General features: G+C 38.2%; 1 protein-coding gene across 1 annotated transcript in view; it reads right to left on the bottom strand.

The window, feature by feature from the left end:
• Positions 1–840: 840 nt before the first annotated feature.
• Positions 841–18,748, bottom strand: part of SYT10 (synaptotagmin X) — a 101,779-nt gene continuing 83,871 nt past the window's right edge. Inside the window, exons 4-8 of the mRNA XM_009887069.1 lie at positions 16,366–16,930; positions 4,166–4,286; positions 3,634–3,805; positions 2,028–2,157; positions 841–912 (exon numbers count right to left, since the gene is read on the bottom strand). Coding sequence (XP_009885371.1) covers positions 841–912; positions 2,028–2,157; positions 3,634–3,805; positions 4,166–4,286; positions 16,366–16,930 — 1,060 coding nt within the window. The remainder of the gene's footprint in view (positions 913–2,027; positions 2,158–3,633; positions 3,806–4,165; positions 4,287–16,365; positions 16,931–18,748) is intronic.

Genomic DNA, 18,748 nt, shown 5'->3' with positions numbered 1-18,748 from the left:
GATACCCGTACATGCGCTGTTCAGTGCCATGCGGAGACATCTGAGCCAGCTCTTCATCAGCCGGTGGGCAGCTGAAGCAAAACAGCTGCTGGGTACAGCCACCCGCCTGGGTGCGCGTGCCTGGTTGTTTTGCTGGACAGGCCAACGAGTTCCTGTAGGGGCAGCCGGCATCTTGATTGCTTGAAGATAATAACTGCATAGATCCAGTTGTAAGACCTGTCCCATAAAGGCTGAAACCCATAAAACCCAGTGAAACCAGTAGGGTCCTTCTCATCGGCTTCAGTGGGCTTTTGATCAACCCTTCCTCCCTGCCCAAGGAATGAACTGATTTTCCAAACACTCAAAACATGGCAACAGTTGTTTTTTCATGCAACATTCAGTTTGAAGTGTTATCTTAAGAAGTCATACAGGATTTAGTGCAATTTAGAAGAAATTTACTAATGAGCTATATATGACTATTTGCTCTCCCTCAAAAGAATTAGGCGTTACAAGCTGCAGTGGTTTTGAATTGCTTAAGGGATTTTTTTTTTTTCCCAATTTCTTTGTCTATGCAAAGATATAGGTCATATCAAAACACTGCTTGGATATGGCACTGGATATATGCCAGCGAGAAAACGGGTGAATGAATTTGTATGAGGAAGGGTTATATTTGGCTCAAGTCAACTTCATTCATACATTAAGAAATTATTATAAACTGTAATATAAGATGTAGAATAGGAAAAATGTATTGTAATAAAAAATATGGATACAGTTCATCTGCGGAAGCAAACCTTCTGTTTATGTAGATGTGAGCTAGAAGGGAGCTTTGGACACTGAACACGATGAATCCACTCTTGTTCCCTAGGGCGTGAGCGGTGGTTTTGGTGATGAACAAGATCCCTGGCTATCAAAACTGGTTGCTCGGCCAGGTAACTGCAAGAAAAGTGTTTTACAAATGTCATCATATCTGGCTGTGCATCACAGTCATTTCAGAGGATAAGAAACTCCCTCAAAAAAGAACCCAAATCACATCTTGACCCTTTCTGACTCAAAGTCTCCAGCAGGACTAATAACAGAAAGAAAATTTTTAAAGTGACCTCCTCAAAATGCCTCTGTCAGATTTCACAGGAGTGGGTTTATTTCACCAACCGGTCAGGGGTGGTACCTCTGTCTCCAAACTGACATAATCCAGAGAGAGCCAGGAACCTCTAAAAAGAGGCTTCTTTGCTGCATTGACTCAGCTTCCTTGCCCTCACACTCTTGTTTGGGTGTTTAACTGAAGCCTTGCTGTTGGGCTGCTTCTACCTGTCACTGGACATGCTGTGCAGCCATGGGCTACGCAGTGGGGAAACCAAATGGCCTCTGATGCCTCAGAGACAGCAACTCATTTTTCTGCACAGATTGCTTTTGGGAAGGGCTAAACAGTGTGTCCTCTGTGTCCCTAAACAGGGCCTGCTGCTTCTTGAGGCTTCAATATGAATCCTTCCGAATCCAAAGCTGTGAGCATTTTGCATACAGAAAGCCAGTAAGATGTGTCCACAGCAGATTGAAGACAGGGTCCAAGCTCACGGACTTGTAGGTATAATCACCCATGCATTTGAATAAGCTTCCAATAAGTGTCTGTTTGAGTAACTCTGGAGGTAGCTGCTGGTATGTTGCCTCAATTTAGCCTAATTAGCAGGCCTGTTTCAGATTAATGTTTTAGTAACATAACTGTTCATGCTAAACATCTTTGAATAGGAAATGATTGCTTTTGAAATACTTGCAAATGATCTCCTCTAAGTGGATGTAATCTCCTTATCATAACCTCTGGAAATTTTAAATATCTTAATTCACTCTTACAAAGCTGTCAGCTCATCATGGAAACTTTTGAAATGACACATTTAAGTAATCGATAAACCCATGCAACTTGATCTACGTTGTGCTAAGGATCTTATAGCTGTTCCATAGATGCCATACCGGTTTTCATGATTCTCAGAAGCACATAAGTGTGAGAGAGACAAAAACATTCAATATACTGAGAGGAAGAAAATGTCGCTACTCCTTACCTCTACTAGTGGATGCCAGTGAGTTATTGGTTTACGTGGGTAAGCCAACATTTCATTCCAATGATCTCTTCCAAGCCCTTCAGCATCAATTCCTGTCCGACATACCCCAATGACCTCATTGTGCCCTACTCTGAGAATTGCAGAGAGGCAGAACTTTTTTCAGTAAAAACAGTTTTAATAACATCTGATGTATAATTCTATTTACTGGTTTAATGCAGCACAGAATACGTGTCCAAAGTTTTCACATTATTTATTAAAGTTATTAGTTTTAGTGGTAGTATAGTAATATAAAGTTCTGTAATGGTAGCATCAAAAACCACCAGCCACTACCCAAGTGCTTCTAGCAGCTATAAAAATAGCAATGAAAATGTAACCCTTTGTCATTAAAAGGTTACAACCCAAAAGACACAAGGACAGAAAAAGACCGTAACACACCAAATGATCTAGAAGGAAAGCATGTGTAAATTTTGTGGGAGGGGAAGGTGAAGCAAAATGGCAGGGAATACAGTCCCTGCTGAGAATCCTTCAACACTATATTTCCCAGCTTTACCTGTTGTGGTCATTGGAACTTCAGTCAAAAATGTGACAGGCAAGAGGCATAGCAGTAATAGGCTATAACTTTAATACTTGATACTCCTGGCAGTGCCATAGACTTGTTGAGGCACTCCAGAAAGTAATTTTCTGTCCCTTGCCTATATGTACCTTAGAATAATGTTTCCTAACTTCCTCTTAGCAAACGCTTTGAAAGGAAGCTGAAGAAGACTGCAAGTGTGCAAGTTGCTGTGCTCTTCTCCCTCTAACAGGATTGCAGTGCCCTTTCACATCTGACTGAGAAAGTCTTCCTGACAGAAGTCAGAGAATGATCAGAGATCTGATGGCAAGGAAAAACAATCTGAAGGTTCGTGTTACTGAAATGGACTTTCACTGTTTATTTGCCCTGCAATCTCAAGAGCTCTTTACTAATAGCACTTGAATGAAGCAGACTTGGCTCAAGCACGATTCTGTCAGTCACTGTCTAGTTTAACCTGTAGTCTTTGACCCACTCTAAGCAGGAGTCTCTTCCTGTCAGTTCTCAGTGAGGACATAGATAATTGAAGCTCAGATGTGTTATCAGTGAGGGCTGAACCCAAAGGTTACAAAGCTTCTTTATTGAGTCAACCAAAGAACTAATTATGACTCAATTCAATGAGGTAATTAGCATCTAATTCTTTTCTAGTCATCCAAATGTTCTTTGATTTCAAATACCTGCCATTTAAATAGAAATTAGAGGGGTGAGGGCCTTTTTTAAACTGTGAGACATACCTGATTTACAAAGCTTTTACATAGTCCAGCCACCAGATGGGGACAAAAATGTATGCCAAGGCCTGTGGCCCGTAAGAAGATTGAGCCATGTTTCTTCCTCATCACAGTTATTTATGACGCAGATAAAATGGCCTGAACTCTAAAAGGTATGGAAGCTTTAAATCTCTTCAAGAAAAGACCCAAAGGCTTTATCTTTTGTGACACTGAACCTACTTGAACGTTCAAGGAGGTAGAAAGCAGTCACTTGCAATGATCAGGTAACTTCTCACTGAAGATTAATGGTCAGAAAGCAAACCATGCTTACCGGTCGTAATCCATCACTGCAATGGAGAGGCTGACCTGGTCCACATTCTCTGGAGGGATATCAAAGATGATGGCCTCGTTATAAACAGGATTGAGCGTGTTCTTCTTTGTGGTTGTTTTCCGCTTTTTCAGTCTTCGACCCTCACACATCAGTGACACTTTGACATATGGATCTGAGTAACAGATAATCAGTTGTGTGCATTTGGACTCGAAGTCATTCGAATGTGTAGCATAACAGCAATACTTTTTGTGGGAATGTCATATTGATAAGACAAAAAATGACAAAGATTTTAGTGATCCTGGCAAACACTGCTTTCAATATGCTGTCAGTGCAGAGGAAAGATATAGGCATTCTGAGCAGACATACCGACTGACAGACCAAAGAGAGCCAGTAGATATGAACAGGGCCTATACCCATTCTCCTGCTACTTCCATTTCACAACCATGTTAAACACATCAAAAACGAAGGAGCTCTTATTTGTCCCTTTTGTGAATAGATTCTGCCTCTTTATTTAAAAAAGTAATAGATTCACCTGATGCGCCAGTTATATCCATTGCTTTGAGATTCCTACATTTGATGACTGTCAATGTCATTCTCCCAGCAGTAGGCAAATAACAAAGGGAAAACATGATCTCACCCAAATCTATGCTTTCCTGAAAAAGAAAAGCAATGATTAGAAATTTGACCACACTGCCGACAGTTCAGTTCAGATCATGCAAAAATTTAGAATTTTTTTAACATGAGAGACTTCTTTTGCAGCCTCAGATGCTTTTGAAGAGGTCACAATTTTCAGAAATTATTTCCATAAAGTATGGAAAGAGTACCAACAAGATAATATTTTAGTGATAGGATCTAGAATTACTAAACTGAGAAATTAAAACAAAAGCAGAGTCAAAACTTTCTGGATTCCTCGTATGTTTGTGTTGAATTCACACAAATGAAAAGGCGCAGAATGTAGAATGTCAGGATCTGCTCTTGAAAAAACTCAGACTCCATCATCCCCAATAGAAAGAAATCTGGTGGGATATTTTGATCACACACATTTACATGCCTTTTAGCCACTGGAATTTATGTAGGAGGTTTATTTCTGCACACATGTACATGTATGAAAAGTTTATCCTAAGTGCTTTGAAAAGATGATGTGCTCGTAAAAGTTGCTAGCTTTATTGCTTTTACTGTGCTTTGAGGGGTTGTTCTGTTCTAGAAGAAAAGCAAAGTAAAGGAGTAACACCTACAACTTCCCTGGCTCAAGAGCAACTTTTTGGAGGATAATATACTCGGAAAGTATATACTTTTTGGAGGATAATATACTCAGAACAATGGATAAGGTCCATATGGATCCTAATAATCCTCACAAAGAGATAGTTTCTATGTTGAGAGAATGTGCTGTGAATTCATGCAATATGATGTTGCTATACAGTTCAGATGCTACAACACTTGAGAAATGTAAACTAAGAAAGCTTCCATCAGTTCTTATTTTTTCTTTTCTCACATTTATATAATTAACCTAGTACTATAAAAGTTCAGTTGTTGAGATGTTAGTTATGTTCTAAATTGTTCCTGCTTCTAAGATTTTAAAGACACTCAAAAAAAAAAAAAAAGCACAAAGAAAATTGCATATTAAGAACAACTCTGCATTTTTAAATATGAGCTTGTAAGGAGCATGTAAGGAGGTCAGTTTTGCAAGGCAGTCACTCTCAAGCATGCTCATGCGATCTCAAAGGACTGTTTTTGACTACTATTAAAAAGCTTATTTTTAATATCTTAGCTTCAATATTTTATCTATCAAACCTAGAGCTACCCCGAGAGGACACATTTGTTTGAGAACTGCTGGATTTATAGTACAGCTGTTCTAGCATCAGAAGGCAAGCATGATATATTTTTAAATGATACATACTAAAATAATGATTGCTGTGTAGATGACAAATATATGGCTTATAGTTATGAGACAGATTGGGGCTCCTTGTTCACATTTTTCAGCTATGAACAGTTTTATTGACTTCCTTCGGGGTAATGCTCTGCCTAAATTGAAATAGGTACTTCAGATCTTTCTTGAGTAAAGATGGACTTAATCACATGCTTCAGGGTTTTTATTTTGTGGGGTTTTTTGTTTTGGTTTGGTTTGGTTTTTTTCCTCTGCATTGCAGACTTTAGATTGAAGAATGCAGTTTTAGAATAGCTTTGAATTCTCTGTTGCACTGTTAAAATATTGACTTTTGTGTAGGTTGGTCAAATCACATAGTCAATCATTTTGCTGGGATTCTGTTCTGAGAATTAATAGATTGATAAGCATGTGAACATGCACTGTGGGTAAATTTCATCCTTGAGAGAATTTCACATTTCTCAGGATTTCAAAATGATTTAGCTCATTCAGTCCACATAGGATAAATACAGCTATTTGACAACTCCTAAGCCCGACCCCTTGCTTTGCCACACAGCGTGCAGAATTTTGTACCACAAAGTACATTAACAAACTCACTTTTCTATTTCAGAAAATTTAAATTAAACTTGAACAAATGAAGTGTCATTCTTTCACTTATTTGTTACAGTGGCAAGTGCTCTCTGTTATATTCTACAGTTTTTGTCATACCCAAAATCTGTTTTAAGCACAGCTTCTGTTACTAGCAGTACTTTCTGAATGCGGAGTCTGAGAGTTGTTCCCCATGTCCATATGTCAAAGAGATCTCACTGTTTTGTTTGAATAGGAAATATAGTTCCCCTGCATCCACTGCTTCTAAGTTTAAGGTCTATGTTGAGAGAGGTGATGAAGATGAGTTGCATCATAAAGCACAGTGGCCAGCTCATAAAAAGGACTAATTCTTCCTTCATCAGACAGATGACTTGTGTACGTGAACAGAGAAAAAATAATTTTTGCAAGATGGGAGTATGAACTTGAGTATTCTATTATTTCTTTTTGAAGAGAAATTGGGTAGACACCCAAAGGTTTGGGTGAGCTCAAATGATAAACAAGAATATAGACAGGACTATTTACCATGACTAAAATACTTTAAAAGAAGCATTGCTTAAAATACTTGCAAAACCCCGTATGGTCACTACGCTACCATACTTTTTGAAGAGCAGAGAAAAGCATTGGTGCTTAGCAAAATGCCAACCGTTTGAGGCTTATGCTCAGTTCTTTTTCTTTCCTTTCTGAACACTGTATACTGAAGTTATATCGAAAAAGAGCTTGGAAAATCCCTTGCAATCAAACCCAGTGTTTTTGACCATGTAATGAATAAGCAAGATGCCTTAATGCAAAAAGAAATGCTTGGACAACAAATGAGGGGAATCTTTTCGCTCCGCACAGCAGACTGTCCAAAGGGCAGATGTACTGAAGTTACCAGAGCTCTGTAACTGGTGTATTGACTATTCAGTTTTAAGTGGTAAGGGATGGCTTTGGGATTGGGAAAAGGCTCTTTACCACTCCACTGTTTCTGCAGGCATTTTCTGACACCTGTGACCTATACCAGGAAAAAATGTGGCTCGTGCTGCCCTGAAATGCCTGATTTTCTTGTTGTGGAACAACAATCACGTTGCTCTATCCACTATTTAAATAGACAAATTCTGTAGTAGACTACAACAGATACTATTTCAGAAAACACTCTTGTCTGTATCAAAGACATTTAAGAGTCACTCATTATAAGATCAAAGGGGTAGAAATAAAATTAGTCGTTACCCTGCACTAATCTGTAGACACCATTTAATTCCCCTCCTAGTGGAGAGAACTGACTGTTATAGATTGCCACCACAGACAAGGAGTTCCCATCGTCCTTGGATTGAGTTAAAATACAAGTTCTTTCAGAATCCTTTAAACAACTCTGATGATTTTATTTTTTTAATTTGGTACTAGTTGTGACAGCTAATCCTTGCTGACTGTTTTGTAGACAGCGTCTTTTTGGTTAGTAAGGAATAGAAAATCCTAGTACTTTTACTTAGTTTCTACTCCGAGTATCTGCTGTGATTGGTGGTCTTTCTTCACACCTGAGTGAACAGCCTATATTTCATTAGGAGGTCTACAAGTCATAGGGCAATTGGGGATTAAGATACTATAATGCATTGTTAAAGTAAATATTCTTTGAAAATCAATCACACAGGGTGAAGCCAAAGATTTACGAACTTTTAAATGTTCTTTTGAAGGATTAAGATTAAAATTACGTACATATATATATGATAGCACCAGAAACTGGGTACTGGGTAAAATGTCTGGGATATCACCATTTCCCCACACACACTTTTTTTGTTAACTTGAGCACTAAATGTTCATGAATTTGGAGCTGAAAACAGGTTCAGACCTAGATAATGAACAAAGTAAGGCTCAACATTTAAACTTCTCATGGCAGTCTTTGTCTACAGCATTGATTATCATGAGTAACATTTTTAAATGACCTGGATCCTTAAGTAGTATTGATTTCAATTGAGATTTAAAAATAGGATTTTAATTACTTCAGAATCTCAGTACTCTAGAAAATTCATATTTTTCTCACTTTATAATACACTAGATAATTAAGTTCACACAAGTCATCCAATAGGAACCCTTCAGTACAAGCAAGTCTGAGGAAGCCAAGGCACAGACTGCCCTCAACAATCACATCTGCATTACACTCACAGTCCACCTCAAACAAAATACAACTCAGAAGACACAAGCCTGGACCCAGTGGCTGCCTTTCATGCAAATTTTTAACTATGCTTCAGATTGTCTTACATATATCATACAAATCACACATTACTTAGGTAACTCCCATGAAATTTTATCTCTTTTCTACATCTATTTTGAGTTTTTCTGTTTCTTCTTAAATTAAACTTAGATTTCAATTAACAGCTAGCTTTACAGATGCTTGTAATGATTCCCCCCCACCAGCTTCCAATAACGGGTACAGAAAAAACAGCATTGAGCACAGCTGTGCTAATGCAAAAGGAAGAATTTATTGGTACTGCATATCTCGTCTTCATTTATTTCCCTTTTGTACACACAAGCCATCATACACAACTAAGGAACTGGAACAGTGGTAAGGGCTATACCAGCTTCAGTTATTTTTATGGCTCCCAGTTTACCTCGCTATCCAATCCTTTTTCTGGTACAGCAATGCTAGAACAAAATGAAACAATGAAAACACCGATCTCAAATGCATATGTCAGCTATTCAGATGAACTTGGGTTTTTTTAGCTACAGAATACAGATTCTTCAAATAGCGTAATTCTCATCCCACACAAGCAACCACACCTGAATGGACATGCTAATCACTTTTTCCTTTAGGTTACCAAGGATCTGTCTGCATTCCCTGCTTTATGGGCTCTTGGGAAATCAGTCCAGGGGTTGGCAAAGTCAGATGAAAAAAGGTCTTTTTCTATTACTTTTCTTATCAGACCCAATGGACACCAGTGCTCTCATTTTCACAGTTATGTCTGTAGAAGTAGCAGCATTTCTACAGAGGCTGTGCTCCCTGCTCAAAATATGGATAAGCAGGGGAGGTATGTGAGGGGAAGTATGAAGCCCTTGTAGGGGACCATCAATTAGCCTGATGAAGTTTTCAGAACTACTGTTGTTGGAGAAAGCTTTGCTGTCTCTTATTCCAACTAATTGTCCCAATTATTTCCATTACATTCAATAGAAGAGAAGTTTTAGCTAGGAATCTCCAAAAATTCAATGAAGAAGTTAGATAGAGATCCTTCCATGTTCAAGGTAGTTTCTTCTTGTGTATCACCACCCATAATCCTGAATTGAACAGGGAAAAATATTTACTGACTATACTGACAGTGTAAGGAACTTCCGTAGTCTCTCGCCTACACTGCAAGATCTTACCTGGTTTCCTGTGCTAGCAGGTATGACAAGCTTATAAGAGCTGATATGTAAAATAAGGTGTCATTTTTGTGTCATTTTTTGATCACAAATGAACTCTAGGCCATTTTTTTACTGATGTTTGTTTCTTCTTCTTTCCCCCTAGTTTTTCAATTCAAACAAAGTCTTAAAAGAGCAACTCGCGATGGATGCTTACAATGAGCTATGTAAATGTTACTGGAACGAAAAAATTTATACACTTTTATTGTTACCAGTGTGTCATTAATTTCCATGGTTAAAATAACAAGTATTTGCATAATTAATACTTCCTTATAAATGAAGTTACCTCAAAAACTTCCTTGTTCTTACTTTCATTATCATTCAGATTATCACAATCCACAGTAAGTAGCCATTTAATTCTTAATCTTGATTTTAATATCCAGAACTACCTTCCTATTGATTGTAATTTAAATTATGTTTTAAAGATTGCATGTGAGAGTAGCATAGCAAAAACATTAAGGACGGCATGAATTTATTTTGTACTTGATTCCTGAACAAGTGACTTGCTAATTTTTTTCTCTTCATTTTCCTGCTGCATTTTGAGTAAGCATCTGTACTAACTAATAATAATTTTCTAGATATCAAAGAAGTTATCTGGGCTTTTAAATTCCTAGATTTTTGGCCGCTTCCTTTAGTCACACTGAAAATTGCTTTTCTGTATAGTGTGTAAATTTAGTGAAAAACGCATTGGCAGAACTAGACTTGAATACTGCAGGAAAATAATTCCCTCACAGGACAGATTTCTCTCTCTTAGTCTTGTTATGTTTAGAAACATATTATATATATTCCTGCTTTTCCATTAAAAACTACTGACCTCATGCTTCAAGAATCAGGGGTAAAATAAAACATAAGTATAAATATTGGACGTTAGATGGAAAGAAAAGAAGAGGGAAAGCTGTTCTCCCAGACAGTTAGCCAAGAATGTATTAAGACATCTCTGGTTTTGAGGTATAGATCAAGAGTTAAAAGAACGATAGGAAAAAGCAGTACAGAAAACTACCAGTCTGTCTGTTTGCTCATCTATGCATGTAGACTTTGATGGTATTTAGGCTATCACAGAAGCTCTCAAAAGTTACAGGAAGCTCGAAGTGGAGAGCTAATTCTACCACCTCTCAAGGGGATTTTACTTTGGAAACCTTGTCCCCACAGCTAATATTTATTTTCCTCTCCTGTTATTCTTTGCATATCAAATCAAGCTCTTTTTCTTCCTCCCAATACCACTTATTGATTGAGCTGTTGTCCTGGGAAATGAATCAATGAGGTTTGTGTTTGTTCTTGCCTCTGTGGAAGACAGTATGGAAGCAGTGGGGCCTGTTGCTCTGTAATCACCGTGTCTTCTGCTTGGGGAGGCCTAGTGCTTGTTTTTGCCTGACATCCTGATTGCTCTGGGTAAGCGCAGTTGCTGATTGCAGTCCTGATGGCCTAGAGAGGACTCCCTGAGACAGCACACTGGCTCCACCAGACTGGATGCTCTCAATAGCACCCTGGGAAGCCTTCTGGGTCCTTCTTTTGTCACTCCCTCTGTACATAACCACCTGTTTTATGCACTGGGGGGTAGTTTCATCTTGCCAGCCATGGCATCCACTGCCACGTGAATGAACCAAAGTGTATGCATCTTCCCATATAAAGATACTCTTCCAAAGCAGCAAAGCATTCACTGTGAAGAGACTATTTACAGTGAGAAACTCAGAGAGAACTGAGGGCACAGCAGATCAGTCAGGTCATGCACCTTAACGTAGCTATCACAGTGCTGCCTGGATGCAGTGATATTAATTTGCCTTGAGGAAACCATATTCTTCATACATCTAATATTTCTTACTTTTAAGGTAGACTGAAACTCGCACTTTCCCTCTAGCAAAGCAGAATATTCAAATCATTTGTCCTTTCAAATGAAAAGAAACATTCATTAATAATAAAAACCTTCCCTGCTTTCAGTAACTGGACAGAAACGCACCTTTTCTCCATCATCTTTACTAGTTATCACCCAGACCTAAAGCTGTCCCAAACCTAAATGAAAAACCTCAACATGTTTCCTGTAAAGACTGACCCAGAGTATTCTTCCATCTACTCAGAAGCAGGTGATCACATGAATCCTTTATATCATTGGCCCCGAGTAGAAATGACAAGTGCCTTGGCTTTAAAGGGGCTGTTCCCATTATGGAGATGATAAATGTTTTGATACTGACAAGCTTTTACTCTTTCATACCTGTTTAACATTGTGTTAAAGTTTTTACATGGATTTCCAGAAACACTAATAGTCTAAGTCCATTCTGAGGAGGATGGCAAACTGTAGGCCATAATCCACTACATTGCTAGTGGCAAAACATTTCCTGATAGTGCTGCTCTTTGAACACTAAGAAATAGGACAATCCTTATAATGTGGCCTCAAAGTTTGCCTGCCATAAGACGTATCTTCGTCAGCACTACACCACTATTGCCTTACTCAGAGTAAGGTCAAGTGTGCCATTTTTTTGTCCACTTACGAAATAGCAAACTATGGAGAAATCTAAGTAAAGATAATGTCTGCAATTTCTCTGGGTGAACAGCGGAGGTGGGCTTCATTCTTGTTTGATCAGGAAGTCAGAAGAATGTCTTTCCATAACAGAGGCCAACAGCTACCAGGATTACCTGTGCGACACCCTACTCTAGCAAGTGTTTGAGATAAAGGAACTGAGACAAATGTTACTGTCCCCCTTATTAAAAAAAGGTATTTAAGCATTTCTCTCTTTTCCAGCAATGCTATTCACTTATATTCCAAGTGCTTTAGAAACAGAACACACCATGGGCATCACATGAACTCTGTGTCCTTACAAAACCTTCTTTTATATCCCACTTCACAAATGAGAAAACTGCAGCTCTGAAATGCCTGGTGCCAGAAAACTAAATAATAATCAAGTTCCATCTGTCTACGTGAAATAATTCAAGAGGCTACAAATACATGACAGCTCCATGACTAACATCTCCAAGAGACTACCACTGTGCTGGAAATAGCTTTCATCTAAATTCTGAGCCCTATTTTTTTTCCCAATATCAGAGTTTCCTATAATTGGTTACACTAACAGACTTCACAGAGTACCTTTGGAAAAAAAAATGTTTCTGACAGTCACTCACCAATTATTTTAGGCAACGATATTAGAGGCAGAGATTTCCAAAACAATCAATCATTTTAAAAAGCATAATAGGAAGTTAATAAACTTTTACATCCAGAAAGTGTTAGATCACAAGAGGTGGTCTTTTCGCCTAAACAATTTTACAACACTGAATATTTGTACTGAAGTGCTTGTTAGCAATTCCATAAATGAGGGGTTTTTTTCAATGTATGTGGTATATTTTGTTTGTAACAAACCACTGAAATGTATGCAAAACTCACAAGCGCTTTGCAAAAACAGAAGCTAGATATGTTGACTAAACAATTCATTTGATATTATTTGTTTGCCTCTGATGTTATGAATTAATTTTCCTAAAGTGCATTAAGAATTACAGTATTCCTATATACTGAACAACCTTTGCAGGTGGTCCAAAGCTGCCTCTTGAGCTTTTAATTCTTCTTAATTAATCAAACAAACAGAAGTAAATGATGGATTATTTATTGAAAATTCAATCACCCATGTGTAAGCAAAATTTGGGGATATTAGTATCATCAGATATCTAAGATACTTTTTTTCCACAACTGATTTTACACCATATTTAACTTGTTAATTTAACATTGAAGAATGAAAATGCTTTAGCACTTACAACAAGTACATGCTACTTATTATACAATAGCTGTAGTTTTCAACATAACATATAACAGAGAAACAATGATATGAATGAAAAATTAAAGGAAGAAAATACAAACTACAAAAGATGAATAAATATCAACAGCTGAAAACCGTAAGAATAAAAATGAGCATGTGGGGGGCCAATCCTGCACTTCTATAAAATAGTTTCAAATTAATATTATGAGAAAAAAAAAGCATTCAAACTGTAGATTCCCACAGAGTCATTGATTTTATGGCCAAAAGGACTCAGTGCAACCACCCAGTCTGATTTTCCCCAGACTGTGTATTTCCTGTACCAAATAAAAACTCTTTACGGATGTGCAAGTAAATCTTTCAAAAATTATGTTAACTACTGACAGAGTCTTTGCATAGCAAAGAATCTCCGAATCTCCTGTGGTAACTTCCTGCACTGGTAGAATCTTGCCGTTCATTTCCTTGGTAAATCTGTTTAGTAGGTGTTCAACTCCGAGATTGCAGAGCCTTGTGCAATAAAAATAGGTTCTTTCCAAATAGGTAATAGGAATTATTTATATCCTCACTTGACCTTCTGGATAGAAAATTCTTGGCTATGGAAGAGACGTAAAAGACTCATAGCTGAGGAGAGGCTACTTCTGCTGTGTTTTTACAGTTTTGGACCAATCTTTTGATCTATCACTTCTACCATTTTCTACCATCTATCATTTAGCAACAGCATGTGCAAACCACCGGGTGTAGGAAGCATGTCTGAACAAAAGGCTGAAAAACTTCACAGAACATACAACAACACAGAGCAGAGGTGAAGGAGGAAAAAGCATGAGAGAAATACATTTGCAGAATGGCATGTTGGTTCCTATGCTCTACTGCATAAGTAAGGACCTTCCCACTGAGACAACAGTTTGCTTTTTAAAGATTCTTTATGAACACCAAACCATGATTGCCTGGAGTACAGTTATTTTTCACTAATTGTAGAACTAGATGGATCCTTTTCTTTCAAGGCTTAATCCAGGTCCAATTGACTCTGGTAAGCATTAGTTAGTTATTTAATTGCTAGTTAGTGACTTTGGTAAACTTCAGATCTGGTGCTTAAAACTGTAATTCTCCACTGATTAACTTCTTATGCACTGTTTATTCCTGTGCAGGATTGGCTCCCTCATCTTACAGTTTCTGAAATGGCAGAACTAGAAAACTTTATTACTAACCAATTTTAATCTACATGAAACAGCTGAAGTAAAACACAAGGCAGCACATTGCACATATAGTAACAGGACATCTTGTAGGAGGGTTTCATTTTGAAAAATCAATTCAGTCAGTTTCTTACATGATTTTCTGAAGACAGTGTAAGGCTTGTGAAAGCTGATGCAGTCACACAGTGCTAGAAGACATCTCAATTTCATGTGTTTATTGTTAATGGTTTAAGTGGAGACAACTTATTCACACACATGGAATACCGTAAACTGTACTGGCTGAAAGGCTGAAATCCAAAAATTTCATGCTTTCTCTTAAATTTTATACATAGTAAAACACCAGCAGAGTGAATTAAGCACTATAACTGCATGTACTAACCCCTGGTGAGGAAGAAACTTGAATAAGAATTCAGCACCAAGATTAGCAACCATTTTCATCCAGATGCATATTAGCATCTCTCCGAACTGCATAATTTGGTATGGCATTTTAATCTGCACAAAACCAGTGCTGAACAGTCCAGGGATTCTAATTTACTGAAACCATTCTAGTTATCAGGTAAAAATCTCACACACATGCCTGCTGCAAAGGACCAGTAAGCATTTAGGTAATTACTAAAGTATTAAAGATAATATCAAAGCTAGAAGAAATTCTTAAAAAATGTTACCGGGCTATTATTCCAAGACTTAAACATAGATTCAATTTTAAGCTTGAGAACTCAGTGCTTAAATTTACCTGAAATCTGAGCTTGATCAAACTAAGCATACACAGATGCGGTTTTCTGGAGGTGTGCCGGGGGCTGTTCAGATCAGTTTGGTAGACCCAGCAGTTAAAATAAATAGCTGGTTTTGGGAATTCATATTCAAAAACTGTCTCCGCTAAGCTCCTCTCCCTCATATTTCTCCTTCCTTTGGAAACACATTGCTTATGCTCAAACTGGTGAGCAAATACCAGTCCTCTGTCCTCCTAGTTGTGCAGCCCCAGACTTCCCTGTCTAGCAGGTATGACCAGCACAAAAACATTTGGGAAAAGAGTCATGGGAAGTTTCCGGCTCTATTGAAGGAATGGTATGAAGCTTCCGCCACTGAAGCAGTGTCTAGTACTGCTCTGTCCTCTGTTCATCCCTGTCCAGTCCATACTCAAATCCAGGGATGACTCAGACTGTTTTGGATATCTCCACAGAATGAGATGGGAAAACTTCTGTATAAATAGCATAGTAGTTAAAAAAATACAAAACCAAAACAAACAAAAAAGCCCACACCCCACCATTTAATTTTATTTTTTTTTCCCCATAAAATTCCAGCCAGGGAAGATGAGTTTGAATTTCAAGGTTAATAAAGACAGTGTTTGGAGACTGGTGGTTTTCCCACTGGTAGCCTTTCATCCATCCTGTCATCCATGCACAGGCTTCCTTTTCTTGCTTGCAACAATAAACAAATAATTTCTCTTTCCTAACTCTGCTTGCCTCTTGAGTTTTGCCAGTAATCAGCAGCAACACAGACAGATCTACTGAGGACCCTAAGCACTGAGTAGCCAGCAAAGAACATTTTAGACTTCAAGCATTTTTAGCCTCTCTCTCTTCCTTCAAAAGATTCCCAACCTATGAAAATCTGCTAACAAAAGCAGGATGAGCCCTTAATAGATGGTCATTTTGAAGGACAGGGTATTTCGCTAACAGGAAAATGTTAATTGTTCTTGTTAAGCAGTGACTTTTGTGATGTACTATTTAATTAATAAACCTAATTCATATTTGCACAGTGAGCCGTAAGGGTGATGGTATGTTCTCAGAAGATTTTTTAGTAATTCAATTTTATAGCTTCCTAAGCATCTTATTCTCTACGCTCAAAGGAAAACACTGACAATTGTTTTTTTTTTTTTTCCTTCCAGACTCTGCTGATAAACTGGATGCTCTGCCACAAACTACAAAAGAGAAATGAAAAGATCACGTTAATGCTTTTGGAACACATTACTTACTGTGGTGGCACAGTGGATGTCTTTCCATACATTGGCTTCCCTGGAGAGATCTGAGACTTCAAAAAGGTTATCAAGAATAACTTCCCCAATCATGTCATGTCTAGAAAATCTGTCAAAATCATAAACACTGAAATGCAATTTCCTGTTGCTGAGTTGATCATAGGCTACAGGAAACTGAAAGGTTTCATCAAAGACAGGATTTAATGTCTTTCTGTGAACTCGTGTCTGAAACTTCTTTTTCCTATCTGGAAGCAGATAAATCTTAACGTAGGGGTCGGATGTTCCTGTGAAGTCTTTAGCAGGCAGATCTAAGGCTTTCACAATTGTGACAGCCAGAAGTTCATTCTCATAATCATACCGGAGAGTGAAGTTAAGTTTTCCACATGTTTTCACATCTTCTTGTTGCCCATCAGAATCCACAGACTTCTGTTTGTAGAGTTCCGGTTTTATTCTCCCGATGCTGGTTGTCGTCTCTCCCCTTTGCAAAATCGGATCTGTCCCCATGTTAAAATCAACACTGGACACTTGCATCTGCCTTGGCAAGTGCCTCCTGAAAGAATTGTGCCTGCACACATACACACACACACAAAATGAGCCATGGTTATCTCCGGGAAAAGACCTGGCTATTACCAAGCAGAAAATACAAGAAGACCAAATTAGTAAGGGTTCCTCTCTTTAAAATTATTTTAAAATAATTCCCCCCACCAATTTTTTGCAAGTGTTAAAACAGCCTTGAGAGGAAATGATCCTTCAGAATTAATTTCTTGGCCCGAGACGCCCAGAGTGTCCTGGCAAGGCATATATTTATAACCTTGTTTTCAGGCTATGCAGCTGAAACAGAACTCAGATTCTTTCACGGAACAAGTTGACAGTTCCAACATTGCTTGATCCCACCATGCTAGGGCCTGAGTAAAGTATAGTCAGGCAGAAAAACAATCACTTTCAGAATTGCCATCAGTACTTCCTGGGTTTTGGAGTCATTCCTTGGGGGTTTTCCAATTAAATATTTACCAAGCTTCACGCCGATCACTGTGAAAGGCACCTGAAAACGCCATGTGGAGCTACGTCTGGAGGTTTTCAGCATAGTGTTTTGCCACCCTACAATGTTTTAAATACACCTGCTTGGCATTTGCTAGACTGAGGTACAGGCTGCCTTCTCCAGACATACTGGGAACATTTTGTTCTGGTTGCAATCCGTTTCAAAGTTTTGGTCAACATTTTCTGTTATAGGTTTTTTTCCTTCTGTTCTCACACTCTGCTGTGTAGTGTATTAGAAAGCTGATTCCTGTACTCCTAGCAAGAAACAATATGTTTAAATCCTTGTAATTCTGAATACAGTGTTGCATAAGCATATGAATTTATGGGCTTGTCTTGACTCATGAACATCATTGGAAATTCATGCCCTTCTTATTAAGAGCGAAATCAAACCCCTGGTATGCCATAGAGCCTTACAGTAGTATAAAAACACTGGTGAAAAAGCTTTACAGAATTAAGTATCAGCAGATGCCATTATGACCCCACTGTCCAGTTTATTTTTTGGGCATTTTCACATTTCCTTGGTACCTCACTACCCCAACAATCTGTACTGGAAAAGCTCACTACCTCCTCCTGTGAGCATACTTAGTTGCCATTAAAAAACAATTTAATTGTCAGAATTTCCTCTGCTTTTTGCAATCAATTGCTTATTAATGCCAAATGCAGCCTTGCCTTATTGCTTGGTTTCCCTGTGGTGTTGTGTTCTGAAAACAAGAGGTGTCACAGCTGTGTGTTTCTTTCTTTAAATCAGAAATGCAAATTGTCCATTTGAAAGCAACCAGGACTCATTTCATAGATATTATTTGTATTTTTACTGTAAGTGAAGCTGCTGCAGAAGGCGTGGAACACAAAACCACTGCAGTTCAGCCGAGCAGAGATACAAGAGGGTAATCTGCAGCCATTAAATAATAGACAAGAACGTTTCCCCTTTCGGCTGTTTCAGTACCGGTAGGTGCAGGGAGCAGTACTATCGTAACACAAGAATAGGAGAGGGAGAACTTCATAGAGTAGATTTGAAGTAGCTCCAAAAAACCCAGGTGTTTTGATCTCAAATTTAGATGAACAATACATCTCTCTCATAACACGTTCTACCTTTCTTTTTTTTTACAGACAGACAAGTTGAAAATTTTTCTTTTCTCTTAAATGTTAAAATGTGCCAAATTCACAGTATATGATGTCTACATAGGAATGGAGCAAGGAGTAGAAAGGCCCTAACTAGTCAGAAAAGTACAATATTGTCCTCAGGGAGTTTCAGGGCTGTCCTTGTGCCTTTGTCCTCTGAGAAGTCCAGACTTGTACATGTGCTAAACACAGGGAAGGAACTGAAGTCCGTCCAAAACGTAGTGGC

This window comes from Charadrius vociferus, unplaced genomic scaffold, assembly GCF_000708025.1.
Source record: "Charadrius vociferus isolate BGI_N301 unplaced genomic scaffold, ASM70802v2 scaffold756, whole genome shotgun sequence".
NCBI classification, from domain to species: Eukaryota; Metazoa; Chordata; class Aves; order Charadriiformes; family Charadriidae; genus Charadrius; species Charadrius vociferus.
Note: the sequence above shows the minus strand (reverse complement) of the source record. Positions and strands in the feature narration are given on the sequence as shown.